At 55.2% G+C, this 21,675-nt stretch overlaps 1 protein-coding gene across 1 annotated transcript; it reads left to right on the plus strand.

Annotated features, from left to right (window-relative positions):
• The first annotated feature begins 1,945 nt into the window (after positions 1-1,945).
• LOC142915801 (uncharacterized) lies at positions 1,946-20,904 on the plus strand. Its single transcript, XM_076061474.1, has 7 exons — positions 1,946-2,073; positions 2,742-2,862; positions 3,313-3,503; positions 11,406-11,800; positions 13,817-13,979; positions 17,793-18,092; positions 19,725-20,904. The coding sequence occupies exons 1-7, from the start codon at positions 1,980-1,982 to the stop codon at positions 19,970-19,972; spliced, it is 1,512 nt and encodes a 503-aa protein (XP_075917589.1). The 5' UTR covers positions 1,946-1,979; the 3' UTR covers positions 19,973-20,904.
• Positions 20,905-21,675: the final 771 nt, after the last annotated feature.

Below are 21,675 nucleotides of genomic sequence, written 5' to 3' on the forward strand. Positions count from 1 at the left end.
TATGCAAAGTGTCTCCGAAACCCACTACACGGATACAATGGGAGGCTGATCGATGCCCAGGTGCGGTCAAGGGATGGCTCCCTATTGCTCAACCACGTTGCGTATGCCGATGATCTGGTAATCGCTGCTCACTCAGAGGAGTTGGAGGCGCTGCTGCTAAACCTGGAGCTTGCCACTAAGAGGTGGGGCCTTACCATCAGCCCCACCAACACTAAGGACCTGCCTGGGTATTTTGTAACATTGGACACTCTACCCCCACAACTCCCAATTGGTGATTGAGTTGTGGAGAGAGTGAAGAGTTTCCCATACCTGGGCAGTGTGCTCATGACCGGCTCCGGTTGGACAGCAAAGGTCTCACTCTGAATCAGTCGAGCGGCATTATCTATTCATCGGTTGCGTAACGCTGTGTGGAAGCTACCTGGTCTGTCACTCCGCACGAATCTTCAGGTTTTCTCGGCCACAGTCATTCCCTCCCTTCTCTACGCTTGCGAAAAGTGGACCCCCCTAATGGAACATATTCGCGGGTTAGAAACATTTAGGCTGGCCTGCCTACGATCCAATTTGGGTTTAAACAGGCTGGATTGTGTGAGCTCACAAATCCCAGAAAAATCTGGACAAAGTCCCATCGGTGAGCTCCTCCGGCAGGCAAGGCTCAGACTCCAGCCCCTCGCACCCATCCAGAGCCCCCGTTTAGCCCCTGTGGTGGTCACAGACGCCATGAGGGGAGGAACCAATCGGAATTGGCCCTCCCCCCACAGCACTGTCCACGACAGAGTTGCCCGTCCGGCACCGCGAGGAGGTAGGGGGTACACACACACACAGGTACATACACACAGGTGCACACACACACACAGGTAAACACACAGGTACACACACACACAGGTAAACACACAGGTACACACACACAGGTACACACACAGGTACATACACACACAGGTACACACACACAGGTACACACACACAGGTACACACACTCAGGTACACACACAGGTACACACACACACAGGTACACACAGGTACACACACAGGTACACACACACAGGTACACACACACAGGTACACACACAGGTACACACACACACAGTTACACACGCAGGTACACACACAGGTACACACACACATACAGGTACACACACAGGTACACACACAAACAGGTACACATGCAGGTACACACACAGGTACACACACACACAGGTACACACACACAGGTACACACACACAGGTTCACACACACAGGTACACACACACAGGTACATACACAGGTACACACCAAGGTACACACACAGGTACACACACACAGGTACACACACAGGTACACACCTAGGTACACACACAGGTACACATACAGGTACACACACACAGGTACACACACAGGTACACACACACAGGTACACACACAGGTACACACACAGGTACACACACACAGGTACACACACAGGTACACACACACACAGGTACACACACACACACACAGGTGCACACACACAGGTACACACACACAGGTACACACACACAGGTACACACACAGGTACACACACACAGGTACACACACAGGTACACACACACAGGTGCACACACACAGGTACACACACACAGGTACACACACACACAGGTACACACACACACAGGTACACACAGGTACACACACACAGGTACACACACACACAGGTACACACACAGGTGGGCATCACACCCACACACGATAGTCGATCATGTTCAATTCTCATGTAATCAAAGTAGGAATCGATTCATTAAGATTAATTTTCGACCGCTTAATTCTCATGTTATCCGAACGGAAATCGATTTAATTAGCTTAATCAACCGTATATCGATTCCCATGTTATCTCAAATGAAATCGACTCTATACATCCGTTACTCTACAATAATCGATTCCTAATGTTATCCCATTAAGAATCGATGCGAATATAGTTAATCGAACCGGGAATCGAATTTCTCTCCACGTGACTAAAGATCGCTCCATGGCGATGCGTCAACTCGTCTCTAGACTTGGCCTACTCTTCCTCCTCCTGCTGCTCCTCCTCCTCCACCTCGTCACGTGGTGCAGCAGCCACGGTGAGCCGAGCCGGTCGATACATCGGGTGCCAGGTTGTGGTGGACGTGGGGAGCGGTGGTGCAGTGGTTAGCCCACTGTGTGAGCGAGTGTGGGGAGCGGTGGTGCAGTGGTTAGCGCACTGTGTGTGTGTGTGGGGAGCGGTGGTGCAGTGGTTAGCGCACTGTGTGTGTGTGGGGAGCGGTGGTGCAGTGGTTAGCGCACTGTGTGTGTGAGTGTGGGGAGCGGTGGTGCAGTGGTAAGCGCACTGTGTGAGTGAGTGTGGGGAGCGGTGGTGCAGTGGTTAGCGCACTTTGTGTGAGTGGGGAGTGGTGGTGCAGTGGTTAGCGCACTGTGTGAGTGTGTGTGGGCAGCGGTGGTGCAGTGGTTAGCGCACTGTGTGTGAGTGTGGGGAGCGGTGGTGCAGTGGTTAGCGCACTGTGTGTGTGAGTTTGGGGAGCGGTGGTGCAGTGGTTAGCGCACTGTGTGAGCGAGTGTGGGGAGCGGTGGTGCAGTGGTTAGCGCACTGTGTGAGTGTGTGTGTGGGGAGCGGTGGTGCAGTGGTTAGCGCACTGTGTGAGTGTGTGTGTGTGGAGTGGTGGTGCAGTGGTTAGCGCACTTTGTGTGAGTGTGTGGGGAGCGGTGGTGCAGTGGTTAGCGCACACTGAGTGCCGTTTGCCCATCTCCCCAGCCCCGGCTTCCCCACTGAATGTGCGCGTGGAGTCTCGAGACCTGCTGACACAACTCCGCTGGGACCCAGCTGACGTGAACTCCGCCACCAGCAGCGTCACCTACAGAGTGGAGAGCAAACGGTGAGATGCTCGCTCACTCACTCACCCACTCACTCACTCACCCACTCACTCACTCAGTCACTCACCCACCCACTCACTCACTCACACACTCAACCACCCACTCACTCACTGACTCACCCACTCACTCACCCACCCACCTACTCACTCACCCACTCACTCACTGACTGACTCACTCGCCCACTCACCCACTCACCCACCTACCTACTCTCTCACCCACCCACTCACTCACTGACTCACTCACTCACCCAGCCACTCACTCACCAACTCACCCACTCACTCACTCATCCACCCACTCACTCACTGACTCACTCACTCGCCCACTCACCCACTCACGCATCCACTTACTCACCCACTCTCTCACTCGCCCACTCTCTCACTCACTCACCCACCCACTCACCCACTCACTCACCCACTCCTCACCACCTCCTCCCCGTGTCTCTGTCTGTACAGCTATGGACGAGCCCACTGGCGGACCGTCTGCGCTGCCACAACAAAGACTCGGTGCGACGTCTCCTCAGCTCTGCGGCATCCCGGTGACCGCTATCAGCTGCGCGTCAGAGCCACCGTTTCATCGTCGTCACCGGTGGCCGCACCAATCTCCTTGCCCTGGGTCGTGGTTGAGGTCTTACCCTTGAAGACAAGTCAGTGGCTTTGTCTCTGTGTGTCTGTGTGTGTGTCTGTGTCTCTGTCTCTGTCTGTGTGTGTGTTTGTGTGTATGAGTGTCTGTATGTGAGTGTCTCTGTGTGTGTCTCTGTGTGTGAGTGTCTGTATGTGTCTCTGTGTGTGTCTCTGTGTGAGTGTCTCTGTGTGTGAGTGTCTCTGTGTGTGAGTGTCTGTGTGTCTGTGTGTGTCTCTCTGTGTGAGTGTCTGTGTGTGAGTGTCTCTGTGTGTGTCTCTGTGTGTGAGTGTCTGTGTGTGTCTCTGTGTGAGTGTCTCTGTGTGTGAGTGTCTCTGTGTGTGTCTGTGTGTGAGTGTCTGTGTGTCTGTGTGTGAGTGTCTCTGTGTGAGTGTCTCTGTGTGAGTGTCTCTGTGTGTGTCTCTGTGTGTGAGTGTCTGTGTGTGTCTCTGTGTGAGTGTCTCTGTGTGTGAGTGTCTCTGTGTGTGTCTGTGTGTGAGTGTCTGTGTGTGTCTTTGTGTGTGTCTCTGTGTGAGTGTCTCTGTGTGTGAGTGTATCTGTGCTCTGTGTGTGTGTCTCTGTGTGTGAGTGTCTGTGTGTGTCTCTGTTTGTGTCTCTGTGTGAGTGTCTCTGTGTGTGAGTGTCTCTGTGTGTGTCTCTGTGTGTGAGTGTCTGTGTGTCTCTGTGTGTCTCTCTGTGTGAGTGTCTCTGTGTGTGTGTCTGTGTGTGAGTGTCTCTGTGTGTCTCTGTGTGAGTGTCTCTGTGTGTGAGTGTCTCTGTGTGTCTCTCTGTGTGTGAGTGTCTGTGTGTCTCTGTGTGAGTGTCTCTCTGTGTGAGTGTCTCTGTGTGTGTGTCTCTGTGTGTGACAACTCTGTCGTGGACAGTGCTGTGGGGGGAGGTCCAATTTTGATTGGCTCCTCCCCTCATGGCATATGTGTCCACCACAGGGGCTAAACGGGGGCTCTGGACGGGTGCGAGGGGCTGGTAACCCCTCCACCTTCAATTAATTACCACTAAACCACGAGTTAAACTGAAATATGTAACTAATAAGCTTGTGCCGGAGGCCCCGGGGGGCCAGGCGTCTATGACGTCTCCTGGCCAAACCCCAATTGGCGGAGCCAGGAGATTGAATATCTACCCTCGGGGCTCCTCCAGAAACAAAGAAAAGCCACTACGGGTGGCCACGTGGAATGTTCGAACGCTCACTGCGGAGGAGAGGCTGCCACTCCTCTTTCGGGAGTTGGACCGGTACCGCCTGGATCTATGTGGCATTCAGGAAGTCCGGTGGACCGGCTCTGGCTCCTGCCACCATGAAGGGTGGACAGTCCTCTACTCGGGGCAGCAGACTGCCAAACAACAGGGTGAGGCTCTTCTTTTGAACAAAAGAATGAAGGGGGCGTGGGAGCGTGGCGGTGAGGTGTGGGAAGCTGTAAGCCCCAGGCTACTTTGGGCTCGCCTTCCCATCAACCGGAGGCGAGGAATGGTGGTCGTGGTTACTTATGCCCCCACCGAAGAAGAACATCCGTGGAGGGATGCAAGTGTAGTGTTGTAAGGACGAGCAGACTTCTTTAGGAGGCACACTCTGTTTATTGTATTATTTCCTTATACAACGCTTAACACACACAGAGGGATATTCGGTCCCCTCACCCGATACCCTAGGGAGGTACAGCCTCCGGACCTGGCGGGACTCACACGTCTACCACTAACCTCCTTGATACCTAAGGAGGTACAACCTCCGGACTTGGCGGGACTCACACGTCTACCGCTATCCTAGTCCTCCGGCTAGGACCTAGGGGAGGCTATCTGACCCACCGCTGGCCCGGTGGGTCCTGACCACTGGGTATGCCGAGCCTTAGCCCTTAGAAGGGCTGGGAGGCTGGTCCAGGGTCCTAGCTAGGCTTCAGCCCAGTCTTCTGTCGTCGTGCAGGGAGAGAACTCCCCCAGGTCCGTTGGGTCACCCGTCTTATACCCCTTTGTGGCCAGGTAGAACCAATCATACATTCCCACGTGGAACTGTCTGATTGGTTCGCACCAAACCCTGGCCACGATCCGTTTCACCTCGACTGACCCCAACCGTTGTACCCAGGGGTAATGCTGCACCGCCCTGGTGGCAACGCAGGTTACGCAACAGCGCGTAGTTAACACCTCTACATCACCCCCTCCTTCGGAAGCTCCAGCCGTCCCGGCTGCAACAATGGGAAACTCCGAAATTACCAATGGTAGAAGAATTGTGAGTGTGCCTCACGAACAACAAGAACAATTAAACCCCTATAAATACCCCCCTTAACAACATAACGTATGTACAAGGCACTAGACATGCCAAAAATACATTATAACAACCGGCGAGATTTCGCGCGCGTGCGTTTCGCGGGACCATCGTAGGGGATGGCAGGCTTTGTCGGCGGCACAAGGGAAGGAAGAGGATGAGCTAGAGCATCCGGTGGGCCTTTATGCATCTCCACGGGGACACCTGCTGCTCCACGGTCCATTGAGGCCGAACGTGGCCTGCATGGAGCCGTCACTCCCGCGTCATCTGCAGGAGGAATGACACGCCTGTGCTGCGGGTTAGGCACCAACGGGGCAACATCCATCCGGCTCGTCGGACGCGTCGCACACTCGGCCCCCATCTCGCGTGTGTTGTGGAGGGACGCGTGGCGTGACGAAGGGTTTTAACCGAGAGGGGTGAACGCACCAGCGACGCCGTCCCCAGCTAATTTTAACACATTGGGGACGCAGGACTTCCACTACCTCAACCGGGCCTCGCCATGGTCTGAGGAGTTTGGCCGACGTGGACACCGGCACCTGGGGGCAGTGGAGCCATGCCCTGTCTCCCGGTGCCCACCGATGCGTGTACGACCGAGGGTCCCGCAGTCGCAAATTCGCCCTTTGGCGGGAAGCCAAATTTTCAATGGCGGCCTCCCGTGCCTCGGCCAACTTACGGAGGTTGAATCGCAAGTGGTCAACGAGCTTTGACTTTTGCGGTGGCTGTTCGATTTCCAGCCGAACGTCGGCGGGAGGAAAGGCATCCCTGCCGTACATTAGAAAGAACGGGGAAAATCCCGTCGCCGCGTGAGGTGCCATACAGTATGCGGCGAGGACCCCTGGAACCTGCAAGTCCCAATCGAGGTGGGATTCATCGACCTGATGGCATAACATAGCGGTGAGAGTTCTATGAAGGCGCTCCACCATGCCGTCGGTCTGGGGATGGTAGGGCGAAGTGCGCACTTTCTTAGTGCCCAACAGGCGGCACACATCAGTCAGCAAGGCTCCTGAAAAATTTCTTCCCTGATCGGTCAGCAACCGTTCTGGTGCGCCCTTGTCCAGGACGTAGCCTTGAACAAAGGCGTCCACAACAGCCGCCGCCGACTGGTTGGGGAGGGCCCAGGCCATAGGCCACCGTGTAAAATACTCTACCCCAACCAGAAGGTACTTATTACCCCGTGGCGTAGTAGGAAAAGGGCCCAAAATATCGAGAGCCACCAACTCATTTATACGAGAGACCGAAATGGGTTGCAGGGGTGGGCATGCCGGTTTAGCCGGCGGTTTACGTTGCGCACAATGGGTGCATCCCAGCAAAATGTCAGTGACGTCGCGCAGTATGCCCGGCCAGAAAAATTGCAACCGCAACAACCCAATGGTCTTATGAACACCCAAGTGCAATAAACGCTCATGCGCCGCCCATACGGCCTTGCATCGCAAGGCGGATGGCACGACGATTTTATGTTGACACGAGTCAGCATCCCAATGCATCAACAAGCCGCGCTTCATGACAAATGAATTAAATTTGCCCTGTCTTGGAACCGCATTATTCGTGTGGCGACGCAACCTCAATAACAACATGTCCTCGCCCTGGTCGATGGCAGGAACGTCCGCCGGCGGCTGACTCGGCCCGCCCGCAACCTCCAAGTTGATCTCTTCGAGAATGGAGGCCGCGGCGTGTAGGAGTTGAGCGAGACGGCCGTGTGCTGCCCTGAGTCCATCCCCCATGGCAGGGGGAGCAACCGGCTGCTCAACCGGTGGCTGGGCGGCCGTCAACGCAGCAGCGTTTTCAGCGGAGCTGGTGGTGCTTGCAGGTGAGACAGCGTTATCTTCGTTCTGGCTCCGCGCGTGGGCTGAACTTCTGGTTTCCATTTCCAACCACTTCTGACTCCAGTTGTAGTGTTGTAAGGACGAGCAGACTTCTTTAGGAGGCACACTCTGTTTATTGTATTATTTCCTTATACAACGCTTAACACACACAGAGGGATATTCGGTCCCTCACCCGATACCCTAGGAAGGTACAGCCTCCGGACCTGGCGGGACTCACACGTCTACCGCTAACCTCCTTGATACCTAAGGAGGTACAACCTCCGGACTTGGCGGGACTCACACGTCTACCGCTATCCTATTCCTCCGGCTAGGACCTAGGGGAGGCTATCTGACCCACCGCTGGCCCGGTGGGTCCTGACCACTGGGTATGCCGAGCCTTAGCCCTTAGAAGGGCTGGGAGGCTGGTCCAGGGTCCTAGCTAGGCTTCAGCCCAGTCTTCTGTCGTCGTGCAGGGAGAAAACTCCCCCAGGTCCGTTGGGTCACCCGTCTTATACCCCTTTGTGGCCAGGTAGAACCAATCATACATTCCCACGTGGAACCGTCTGATTGGTTCGCACCAAACCCTGGCCACGATCCGTTTCACCTCGACTGACCCCAACCGTTGTACCCAGGGGTAATGCTGCACCGCCCTGGTGGCAACGCAGGTTACGCAACAGTGCGTAGTTAACACCTCTACACAAGCAAAGCCGATGAGTCAGATGCCTTCTATGACCTCCTGTCACAGGTGCTGGCTAAAGTGGCCCCTCGGGATAGAGTCATCATGTTGGGTGACTTCAATGGATGCGTGCCGAGTCCAAGCAAGAACATCTGCTGGACTACATAGTGACGGACCAGTGGATGCGAGCCCATGTCCTTGATACCAGTACCTACCGTGGAGCTGATCTACCCTCTGACCATCGACTAGTCATCTGTAAGATGCGCCTGCCATTCTTCCACTCCGGTGGTGGGTGTACACCCAGGACCCCATTCCAACCAAAAGTGGCCTGGTCTCAGTTATCTGATGAAAGTTGCAAGCGAGAATTTCATCATCGCTTGCGGCTGGGATTGGCATCGTCCCCGACTCCTCCTGATGTCGAGGGTAAATGGGCGAGGTTTAGGACTGTGACTCATGCAGCTACAATGGCTGCTTTGGGTACGCGGTCCAGACCTCCCCAGAGACCCTGGCTGACAGAGGAGGTGTTCAGGATGGTTGAGAAAAAGCGACAGGTCCACTGTCATCGGCTACAGAATCCCACGTCAGAGAATGAGGAGGCTTACCGCAGCCTTCGCTCGGAGGTTCGGAGAGCCGTGAGGCGCTGCAAGGATGGGTGGTGGTCGCGGGTTGCTGAGGAGATGGAGTCTGCCTCAGTGGCCTGTGATCACAAATCTCTATTTAACTCCATCAAAAAAGTAACCTGCAGCGCCACACCTATTACCATCATTAGGGGAAAAAACGGTGATCCAATCTCCGACCCCCAGCAACAGGTTTGCAGATTTGCTGAGCATTTCTGTGAGATCCTGGGGGAGGAAAAATCCCTCAGCCAGGAAAACATCGTGGCACAAAGTGAGGATGACCCTGCTGAGGCTGCGGTGCCTCAAATATTGGAAGAAGTCACCCCCTGTGAGTGGCTGCCTGAGGTGCCATCTGTTGAGGAAGTACTGAAGGCGATCCGGAGTCTGAGACCAGGAAAGGCAACGGGCAGAGATGATCTCCCAAGCGAGGTGCTGAGGGAGGGTGGCGTTTGTGCACAGACTGCCCTATATGACATCATAACAACGGTCTGGACCACTGGATGGGTTCCGCAGGATTGGAAGGATGCTCTGGTGGTCCCCCTTTTTAAGAAGGGGGACCGCACAGACTGTAACAACTACAGGGGCATCTCACTCCTCAGTGTGCAGGGAAAGGTCCTGGCAAGGATTATTCAGCATCGCCTTGCCAGGCACGCTGAGGAGAGGCTTGCGGAGCCCCAATGCGGTTTCAGGAAAGGGCGGTCCTGCACAGATGCCATATTTTCTGTCCGTCTGCTACAGCAGAGGTGTAGGGAATTCCAACAAGACCTACATCTCTGCTTTATTGACCTGGTCAAGGCCTATGATACCATCAGTAGGCCTGGGCTCTGGGTTGTTCTTCGTGCTTTTGGAGTACCTGACCCTCTGCTCACGATCATTAAGGACCATCATGATGGTGAGCGGGCCCAGGTAAAACTACGTGGCCGGGAGTCAGAGCCATTCCCTGTACACCTTGGGGTGCGACAGGGATGTCCTCTGGCTCCCACATTATTTAACATCTATTTTGACCACGTAGTCCGTGAAGCCTTCAATCGCTGTACCGGGGGAATCTCCATATGGTACCGATATAATGGGAGGCTGATCGATGCCCGGGTGCGGTCAAGGGATGGCTCCCAATTGCTCAACCACGTTATGTATGCTGATGATTTGGTAATAGCTGCTCATTCAGAGGAGGAGTTGGAGCCGCTGCTGCTGAGACTGGAGCGTGCCACTAAGAGGTGGGACCTTACCATCAGCCCCACCAAAACTAAGCACCTGCCTGGGTATTTTGTACCATCGGACACTCCACCCCCACAACTCCCTATCGGTGATGGGGCAGTTGTGGAGAGAGTGGAGAGTTTCCCATACCTGGGCAGTGTGCTTATGACTGGCTCCAGTTTAACAGCAGAGGTCTCACTCCGAATCAGTCGAGCGGCAATATCTTTTCATCGGTTGCGTAACGCTGTGTGGAAGCTACCTGGTCTGTCGCTCCGCACTAAGCGTCAGGTCTTCTCGGCCACGGTCATTCCCTCCCTTCTCTACGCTTGCGAAACGTGGACCCCCCTAATGGAACATCTTCGCCGGTTAGAAACATTTAGGCTGGCCTGTCTACGATCCATCCTGGGTTTAACCAGACTGGATTGTGTGAGGAGCTCACAAATCCTTGAAAGATCTGGGCAAGGTCCCATCGGTGAGCTCCTCCGGTGGGGAAGGCTGCGATGGCTGGGTCATGTAGCCCGCATGCCCAGCCACCGCATGCCGAAATAGCTTTTGTTCGGCCGGATTGAGGGGGCTAAGCGGGCGCGGCACGGGCTAGAGAAGAGATGGAGTGTTGTGGTACAGGAGGACGTGGAGCTGAGTGGACTTGCCGATGACTGGTACCAGCGGTGTCAAGATCGGCCTCTGTGGGGGAGGCTCGTGAAGGACGCTACTGGGCAGTTGGAGGCAGTCGCCCTCCAACAACAACGGAGGGCGGAGGAGTGACGCTCACAACAACGAGCGGAGCGCCGGGTGGCTAAAGCAAAGCAGGTTGCCACAGTAGGGGGCACAGGTGGTGCATCAGCCAGTTATCTCAGTCAGTCGACCTGTGGCACCTGGGTCTGCCCTGTGACCTCCTGCCAGCGGGCGTTCGACACTTCACGTGGCCTCAGGGTGCACATAGCCTGGCACAAGCATCGTGGTGACGTCACCGCCACTTGGTGGCGAATGGCAGTTGTTGTTGTTGAGTGTCTGTGTGTGTCTCTTTGGGTGTCTCTGTGTGAGTGTCTCTCTCACCAGGTGAGTGAGATGTTACCTCCCTCACCGGGTGAGTGAGACGTCACCTCCCTCACCGGGTGAGTGAGACGTCACCTCCCTCACCGGGTGAGTGAGACGTCACCTCCCTCACCGGGTGAGTGAGACGTCACCTCCCTCACCGGGTGAGTGAGACGTCACCTCCCTCACCGGGTGAGTGAGACGTCACCTCCCTCACCGGGTGAGTGAGACGTCACCTCCCTCACCGGGTGAGTGAGATGTCACCTCCCTCACCGGGTGAGCGAGATGTCACTCACCCCTCCCCACCTGTGACTACCCCTCCCCCCCCGTGTCTCAGCTGTGCTCAGCGCTCCGACTGTCACAGTGATGCTTCACAAGAACGCGACGGTGGAGGAGGAGGGTGGTGATGGTGGTGAGGAGAAGGAGGAGTGTGGTAGTGAGGGTGAGGATGAGGTCTACAAAGATGACGACGATGGCTACGACAATGACGACTACGATGATGATGATGAGGGTGTTGGCGCCGACGGTGATGGGGCTGACGGCGATGGCGACGACGATGAGTACTATGACGACGATGACGACGATGACGACGATGACGAGGGAGAGCCGAAGGCGTGGGAGCTCTCCGTGGGGGTCTCCATGAGGAGTGGTTGGAGGAGGAGGATGGCGCAGTGTGACGTGCTGTACCACCTGCAGGCAGAGGTCTCCACAAGGAGGGGCGTGACGAGCACGGTGAGAGTGGGTGGGTGGGTGAGTGGGTGAGTGGGTGAGTGGGTGGGTGAGTGGGTGGGTGAGTGGGTGGGTGAGTGGGTGGGTGAGTGGGTGAGTGGGTGGGTGAGTGGGTGGGTGAGTGGGTGAGTGGGTGGGTGAGTGGGTGAGTGGGTGGGTGAGTGGGTGAGTGGGTGGGTGAGTGGGTGGGTGGGTGAGTGGGTGGGTGAGTGGGTGGGTGAGTGGGTGATTGAGCTGCTGAGTGAGCGGGTAGGTGGGTGGGCGGGTGGATGAGTGAGTGGTGGGTGAGTGGGTGGGTGATTGAGCGGGTGAGTGGGCGGGTGGGTGAGTGGTTGAGTGGGTGAGTGGGTGGTTGAGTGGGTGGGTGGTGATGCTACTACTACTGATGATGATGATGATGCTCAGGTTAACACGTAGTTGGCGTACGCGACCAATATCATCCATAAAAGGTTTTTGGGTTAGGTCGCGTAAATGTATAAATGTTGTGTCGTTAAAACCCGCCACCACCCGACACAGCCAACTAGTAAGGGTTCTCACGTAAACAGAACGTGCCAATTCGTCACTAGTACAACACTAGTGTGTAGTGTATAGTGTAGTGTATAGTGTAGTGTACTAGTACAGCACACCAGTTGTGTGTTGGAGAGCCAAGCCACAACATTTACAGTCTGAGTACCGTGACGTTTCACCAGTAATTACAACCAGCTTCATCAGGCGACAGACAGATTTGTGAAGTCTTCCTGTTTCGTTCCTTATATAGAGGCCTAGATGTGGTGACCACCCTTCTGCGCTCTTGCACAATCATGGGTGGGGGGGGTGGAGTGATTACTGAGGCAAGGCACATGAGGCATGTGCATTATGCGAGCCCTTTGCACTTGTCTTTCCTGTCTATTGTGTTGAATAAAATAGCCCGACCAACGATAATCCCTGTTGAAGTATGCCGCCCTTTGTAGGCATGCATTTAACTAATGCATTATTTGATGATTCGCTCACACGCAGCACTAAGGCGGTAGCTATCCGAACGGTTAAAGCTATTTCGATTTGGTTCTATTGGGTAAAGTCACGTAGGTGAAAATCAAATAAAAAATCACGACGTTTCGGCCACAACACAAGCGGCCTTCATCAGGTGAAGGGACGAGAGTATGGATCCTAGCAGTCACGAAAGCTTTAAATCTAGAATTATTTAGATTTCTTTCAATTTCGATAGATTCTCTAATTAGTCTTGGCCAGTAGGAGCTAGTTTTGCACGAAACTTCAACATCAAAATCAATGGAGTGTGTCATTGTTGGCACGCGTGTTCTGCTACTGCTGACAGTTGTGTTTGGGAGAATTTAATGTTTCTCTGGTGTTCTTTTAGTCTCGTGCTGATCATTCGTCCTGTTTGCCCAACATAACATTTACCACACGTGCAGTTAATCCTGTACCACACCTTCTGTTGATAGCTTCGGTAATACATGTTTTGTAGCAGATATTAAATTCTGTATTTTATGTACCGTGCCAAATCTGACTCGGATGTTTTGTTTTCCCAAACATGTGGCGGGTTCATCAGCTACTCCCGCAATGTACGGTATTTTGATCGTTTTAATTACTTGGGCGGTTTCAATGCTCTTGTTATTTGATGTGGTTTTGGTATTCAATGCCCTCTTTATTTGTGCATCATCGTAACCGTTCATTTGCAGCGCTTCTTTAACATGTTGAATTTCACTTCTCAGACTGTCACCATCTGACACTTTCTTAGCTCGATGAATGAGCGACTTGACAAGAGCAGATTTCTGTTGCGGGGTGAAGGTTGGTAAATACTGAGTGTTATTGTGTCACTTCTACCCCGTCTGAGCCGAATGTCCAGAAATGCCAACTCTTTGGTTCTTTGGGTAAAGAAATGTTGGAGTTCTGTCAGCCTCTGTCAACTTCATGGTGAGACGATTTAGAAATGCGTTCAGTGTATCGTTGCTGTGTGGCCAGATCACCAATGTGTCATCCACATAACCAGGCACACTAAAGCCTTCTGCTTGCTACTGCCAGGAGCGCTTTGTTGGGTGCCGCTACCGCCACGCGGTGCCTCCGCCTGGCGACAAAGATGAGTACTGCGTCCGCGTGAGAGTCGTAGCTCGCTACCCACGGTGGAAGACAGGGGAGTGGTCTCCACCGTCGTGTGTCTCCGTCCCTCCACCGCACAGCGCCGTAGGTGAGTGGGTGGGTGGGTGGGTGAGTGGCTGAGTGAGTGGGCGAGTAAGTGAGTGAGTGGGTGGGTGAGTGGGTGGGTGAGTAAGTGGGTGAGTGATTAGGTGGGTGAGTGATTGGGTGAGTAGTTGAGTGGGTCAGTGGGTGAGTGGGTGGGTAAGTGGTTGAGTGAGTGGGTGCGTGAGTGGTTGAGTGAGTGGGTGGGTGAGTGATTGGGTGGGCGATTGATTGGGTGGGTGAGTGAGTGGGTGGGTGAGTGATTGGGTGAGTAGTTGAGTGAGTTGGTGCGTTAGTGGGTGGGTGAGTAGTTGACTGATTGGGTGGACAAGTGGTTGAGTGGGTGGGTGCGTGAGTGGTTGAGTGGGTAGGAGGGTGAGTGAGTGGGTGGGCGAGTGCCGCACCCGTTTAGCCCCCTCTATCCGGCCTAACAAAAGCTGTTTAGGCATGCGGTGGCTGGGCATGCGGGCTACATGACCCAGCCAACGCAGCCTTGCCTGCCGGAGGAGCTCACCGATGGGACTTTGTCCAGATTTTTCTGGGATTTGTGAGCTCACACAATCCAGCCTGGTTAAACCCAGGATGGATTGTAGGCAGGCCAGCCTAAATGTTTCCAACCGGCGAAGATGTTCCATTAGGGGGGTCCACTTTTCGCAAGCGTAGAGAAGGGAGGGAATGACTGTGGCCGAGAAGACCTGAAGATTCGTGCAGAGTGACAGACCAGGTAGCTTCCACACAGCGTTACGCAACCGATGAATAGATAATGCCGCTCGACTGATTCAGAGTGAGACCTTTGCTGTCCAACCGGAGCCGGTCATGAGCACACTGCCCAGGTATGGGAAACTCTTCACTCTCTCCACAACTCAATCACCGATTGGGAGTTGTGGGAGTGGATTGTCCAATGGTACAAAATACCCAGGCAGGTGCTTAGTTTTGGTGGGACTGATGGTAAGGCCCCACCTCTTAGTGGCAAGCTCCAGGTTTAACAGCAGCGCCTCCAACTCCTCCTCTGAGTGCGCAGCGATTACCAGATCATCGGCATACGCAACGTGGTTGAGCAATAGGGAGCCATCCCTCGACCGCACCTGGGCATCGATCAGCCTCCCATTGTATCTGTGTAATGGGTTCCGGAGACACTTTGCATAGGTAACTCCTTTATTAAAACGCAGCACTCCAACAGTCCTCCTGAGGCGACCCCTGACCCCACCCAGCCAAGGTGCGGGTCCACACTCTGGCTTCCTCGGACCTCGCCCTTATAAGGGCGTGGGGCTGGTAGTCCCAGAGTCCCACCACTGACCCAGAGTCCCACCACTGGCCCAGAGTCCCACCACCAGTGGCCCAGAGTCCCACCACCACTAGCCCAGAGTCCCACCACCAGTGGCCCAGAGTCCCACCACCACTGGCCCAGAGTCCCACCACTGGCTCAGAGTCCCACCACTGGCCCAGAGTCCCACCACCGGCCCGCACGGCGTCCCGGCCCTTACAAGTGTTGAGGCGTAAATGACGACTCGGAGGCAGATCTTCATGTAGGGGCTTGCGCCAGTTGTTTTATTAAAGACTTTTCACACACCATGACTCCGTGTACTGCACGCTCACTGCCTACACTCCACACCCCAGGGGTAGGGTACTGGGGAGGTCCCTAGCACACCCACAGGCTACCCTAGCCTGGTGTTAATCTCCCCCTACCCTGGGTCCCATCGCTCCCCCAGGGGTAGGGTACTGGGGAGGTCCCTAGCGCACCCACAGACTACCTTAGCCTGGTGTTAATCTCCCCCTACCCTGGGTCCCATCGCTCCCCCAGGGGTAGGGTACTGGAGAGGTCCCTAGCGCACCCACAGACTACCCTAGCCCGGTGCCAATCTCCCCCTACCCTAGGTCCCATCGCTCCCCCAGGGGTAGGGTACTGGGGAGGTCCCTAGCACACCCACAGGCTCCGCTAGCCAGGTGCTAATCTCCCCCTACCCCGGGTCCCAACTCCCAACTTCACACGTTCCTGGCTCCCCGCCAACGACCTCGAACACGTCACGGGTCCCAACCTAAATTCCCCGGGGGGACATGACGTCACCGTCCCGGCCCCCTGTCCGTGACGTCACCGCACGTGACGTCATCGTACCGGAGGGTTGAGCGCGACGTGACGTCACCGACTACCGCCCTGCACAAGGACGGCGGGGCGAGGGGGTCCGGAGTCCTACCCGGCTGCTGCCGCCGCCGCCCTTCGTTCTTCGGCTGCGGCTGGCTCCAGATCGGCCGGGGAGGTCCCCTCTGGTGCCTCCTGCCCATCGAGGGGTGGGGCTGTCTGGGGTCCTAGAGCCGAGGGGTGGGGCTGTCTGGGGTCCTGAGCCCCCAGCAGCCCCTCCCCTCTAGGGCTGCCGCTGCAGCCCCTCCCCTGACGGTACGAGGCACCGCCGTTCCATCTATGGCGCTACATCTGTACCAGATGGAAATTCCTCTGGTCTGGTACGGCCATCGAAGGCTTCACGAACTACGCGGTCGAAATAGATGTTAAATAATGTGGGAGCCAGAGGACATCGCTATCGCACCCCAGTGTGTACAGGGAATGGCTCTGACTCCCGGCCACGTAGTTTTACCCGGGCCTGCTCACCATCATGAAGGTCCTTAATGATAGTGAGCAGAGGGTCAGGGACTGCAAAAGTATGAAGAACAACCCAGAGCCCAGGCCTACTGATGGTATCATAGGCCTTGACCAGGTCAATAAAGCAGAGATGTAGGTCTTGTTGGAATTCCCTACACCTGTGCTGTAGCAGACGGACAGAAAATATGGCATCTGTGCAGGAATGCCCTTTCCTGAAACCACATTGGGGCTCTGCAAGCTTCTCCTCAGCGTGCCTGGCAAGGCGATGTTGAATAGACACAGACAGACAGACACACACAGACACACAGACAGGCACACACAGACAACAACAACCGCCATTCGCCACTAAGTGGCGGTGACGTCACCACGACGCTTGTACCAGACACACACAGACACACACAGACACACACAGACACACAGACACAACAACAACCGCCATTCACCACTAAGTGGTGGTGACGTCACCACGACACTTGTGCCAGGACATGTGCACCTTGAGGCCACGTGGAGTGTCGAACGCCCGCTGGCAGGTCACAGGGCAGACCCAGGTGCCACGGGTCGACTGACTGAGATGACTGGCTGATGCACCACCTGTGCCCCCTACTGTGCCAACCTGCTGGGCTTTAGCCACCCGGCGCTCCGCTCGTTGTTGTGAGCGTCGCTCCTCTGCCCTCCGTTGTTGTTGGAGGGCGACTGCCTCCAACTGCCCAGTAGTGTCCTTCACGAGCCTCCTCCACAGAGGCCGATCTTGACACCGCTGGTACCAGTCATCGGCAAGTCCACTCAGCTCCACGTCCTTCTGTACCACATCACTCCATCTCTTCTCCAGTCCATGCCGCGCCCGTTCAACCCACTCGATCCGGCCGAACAAAAGCTGTTTCGGCATGCGGTGGCTGGGCATGCGGGCTACATGACCCAGCCAGCCCAGCATACAGACACACACACAGACAGACACACACATACACAGAGAAGTGATTAAGACCAAAACCTCCTCCTCACTAACCTCATCCAACAACACTGCTCAGCATCCCACTCTGTCTGTGTGTCTCTGTCTGTCTCTCTGTCAGTCTCTCTGTCTGTTTCTCTGTCTGTATCTGTCTGTCTGTCTGTATCTGTCTCACTGTGTCTCTCTGTTTCCTCGTGTCTCTGCTTCCCCATGTCTACCCGTATCTCCCCGTTATCTCCCCGCGTCTCACCGAATCTCCTCGTGTGTCCCCAATCCCGTAGCCACCACCACCACCACCGCCACCACCACCACCGCCGCCACCGCCGCCACCACCGCCACCACCACCAATGCCACCACCACCACCGCCGCCACCACCACCATCACCACCACCCCATCCACCTCCCGCTCCTCCCCACCCTCGTCCGCGGTGTCTACGGGAGACGAGGCGACGCTCCCCGCCAGCGGCAGCAGTATCTACCCCATCAGCTTGACGGTGGCCATGACGGTGCTGACGGTGCTGGTGCTGCTCCCCTTGCTGATGTGCACCGTGCGGGGCAGACGGAACGCCGGCGAGCGTCCCGGTGAGCGGCGGTGGCGTTGCGGTGGCTACGTAGATGTGGACTGCCTCGCTTGGTACACGGGAGGGCGTGGGTTGGATCCAGACCCTGACGACGCCTGCTGCTGCTGTATATTTAGAGTTTGCGGTGTCTCTCATAATCATCATCAGCATCACAATGGCTGAGATGTGGACTGCCTCGCTTGGTCCACAGGAGGGCGTGGGCTACTTCCCCGCCCCTGACACCTGTGTATTTGGAGTTTGCGGTGTCTCCCTCATCATCATCGTCGTCATCACGGTGGCTATGAGATGTTAACTACCTCGCCTGGATCATCTACATCATTAGACCTCCTTTGCCAGTACCAAAAAGGGGAAAAACCGTATTATTACCTCGCCTGGTACGCAGGAGGTCGTGGGCCCTTTCCCGACCCTGACACTTCCTGCATCTCTACGCATTCAGAGCCATTTGGCTGCTGCTCTATATTTGCCACCCGACGATGATGATGATGATGACGACGATGATAATGATGATGACGACGATGACAACGATGATGACGATGATGATGACGATGACAACGATGACGATGATGACGATGATGACGATAACGATGATGACGACGATGATAACGATGATGATGACGACGATGATAATGACTATGATGACGATGATGACGATAATGATGACGATGATGACGATAAGCCACTGAGTTGAGCTGTCACTTGTGGTAGCCGGTGTAGCTTCTACTAAACAAGTGACGTAGTAGCACAGCGGGGGGCTTACCCGGTAAGATACACAAAATATTTGTGTCTATATATTTATTTTTATTGATTTGTTAACCTTTGCTATACCTGGCATGTGCCGACGGCGCGTGTCGTGTTTGCGTGTCGTGTTTGCGTGACGTGTCTGCGTGTCGTGTCTGCGTGACGTGTTAGCGTGTCGTGTCTGCGTGTCGTGTCTGCGTGTCGTGTCTGCTTGTCATGTTTGCGTGACGTGTTAGCGTGTCGTGTCTGCGTGTCGTGTTTGCATGTCGTGTTTGCTGTTGTAACGTTCTGACCCCCGTACCCCCGACCGTACATTTGTGGATTCCTCCTCCTCCTGCTGCTACATGAACACAATATTCCCGTTGTGTCCAAAGTCGAATTTGTTTTTGTGTTAAGTGGCGTCAATATATAAACGCTGTGTCGTAAAACCCGCCACCACCTGACGCAGCCAATTAGTCAGGTTTAGTGTCACGTAAACAAAACGTGCCAATTAGTTACTAGTTTATAGTGTACTGTACAGTGTAGTGTATAGTGTAGTGGACAGTGCAGTGTACTGTACAGTGTTGTGTGTAGTGTAGTGTACAGTGTGGTGTGTAGTGTACAGTGTAGTATGCTTGTTCAGTACGAACCGGTAGTGTGTTGTAAAGTAAACCCACGACAACCTTCACAATTCAAGTACCTGGTGACACCTCACCCCTAATTACGACCACCACCGGCATCATCATCATCATCGGGCCTGATGATGATGATGCTGCTGCTGGCTGTTGTTTCGAGTTCTGTGCCTTGTGAGTTTTTCTCCCCACCCTGCGTGATCTTCTCGTTCCCCGGCGAACGAGCGAGGGGGGAACGCTCCAGGCCTGGTCCCCAAGCCTGATATTGTCTCTGCCGAGTGCAGGTAGCCACCGCCGCTGCCGCCACCACCACCGACACCACCGCCGCCACCGCCGCTGCCACCGCCGCCGCCACCACCGCGGTGGAGCAGAAATCGGAACTTTAGGACCTCGTCCCCGCCCCCGGTTGACACCGCCGGATGAAAGCCGCTCCCCAAGTCGTCGCCACACCAATCACACCGCGCGGTGGCTAGAAGATGCCGACCACCTCGCCTGGCACGCGGGAGATCGTGGGTTCCATCCCGACCCCTGACGATGCCTGCCGCCGCTGTATATTTCTGAGTTTGACCCATAGACTCATCACACAGAGACCCATAGACTCATCACACAGAGATCCATAGACTCATCACACAGAGACCCATAGACTCATCACACAGAGACCCACAGACTCACCACACAGAGACCCATAGACTCACACAGAGACCCATAGACTCATCACACAGAGACCCATAGACTCACCACACAGAGACCCACAAACTCATCACACGGAGACCCATAGACTCACACAGAGACCCATAGACTCATCACACAGAGACCCATAGACTCACCACACAGAGACCCACAGACTCATCACATGGAGACCCATATACTCACCACACAGAGACCCATAGACTCACCACACAGAGACCCAGACTCACCACGCAGAGACCCATAGACTCACCACACACAGAGACCCATAGACTCACCACACAGAGACCCACAGACTCACCACACAGAGACCCACAGACTCACCACACAGAGACCCATAGACTCATCACACAGAGACCCACAGACTCACCACTCAGAGACCCAAAGACTCACCAGACTCGCACAACTTTATCGATGGCCCGGTGGGTGGTGGTGGGTGGTGGTGGTGAGGCTGTGCGTGCATTGTTGGGGCGCATTCCACGATGAATCTTCCAGAACGATCCGAGAGAGTCGACAGAGAATCGTCGTCCGTTCGACTCGCCCCCACCCAGGGGGGTGGGGGGTGGGGGCGCTTTGTGCGTCACGGTTCTATTTGACGTCGCCACGTGCCCCAGCGTTGGTTGTGGGTCACGTGGGCTGTCGTGGCCTCGTCCCCTCTCTCCCTGCCTGCCTGCCCCCAGACTGAAGGGGGCCTGGCAGCTGTTTCGTTGTTTGCTGGAGACATCGCGGTAGTGGTGGTGCTGGTGGTGACGATAATAAAGGTGGCGAGTTCACTTACCTGGGCTGGAACTCCTCCTCCTCCTCTTTACAGGTGGATGCGTGATGTTGTGCACGGGACTTGAACTAAAAACGAAACGTTTTATTTTTTACCGGGTAAGGCCCTCGTTGAGATGCGGCGTAGCTCTTTCAGAAGGCCTTGACCTGACCGTTACAAATGATAGCTCTAGCAATTCGGTTTATTATCATCGTCGTCGTCATCATCACGTGGACGTTTAGAGCAGTTGACAAATACTCGACAACTCACGTTTCTCAAATGTGGAGGGGAAAACCAGAGGGCCCGGATAAAAATCCACGCGACAAAAGGGACAGAGACAAAGTCTATACAGCAGCAGCAGCAGCGGGCATTAGGGTCGGCATGGAACCCACAACACCCAGACCCAGGGCTTGAACCCAGGGTCTCAGTGTCTCTGACACGGCCATTATGACCCCACTGAGAGAGACACCCAGACCCAGGGCTTGAACCCAGGGTCTCAGTGTCTCTGACACGGCCATTATGAACCCACTGAGAGAGAGACACCCAGACCCAGGGCTTGAACCCAGGGTCTCAGTGTCTCTGACACGGCCATTATCAACCCACTGAGAGAGACACCCAGACCCAGGGCTTGAACCCAGGGTGTCAGTGTCTCTGACACGGCCATTATGAACCCACTGAGAGAGACACCCAGACCCAGGGCTTGAACCCAGGGTCTCAGTGTCTGACACGGCCATTATGACCCCACTGAGAGAGACACCCAGACCCAGGGCTTGAACCCAGGGTGTCATTGTCTC

The sequence above is a fragment of the Petromyzon marinus genome, unplaced genomic scaffold, assembly GCF_048934315.1.
Source record: "Petromyzon marinus isolate PM22_M1 ecotype Great Lakes invasive population unplaced genomic scaffold, UKy_Petmar_22M1.pri1.0 PM_G_Scaffold_35, whole genome shotgun sequence".
NCBI lineage: Eukaryota > Metazoa > Chordata > Hyperoartia > Petromyzontiformes > Petromyzontidae > Petromyzon > Petromyzon marinus.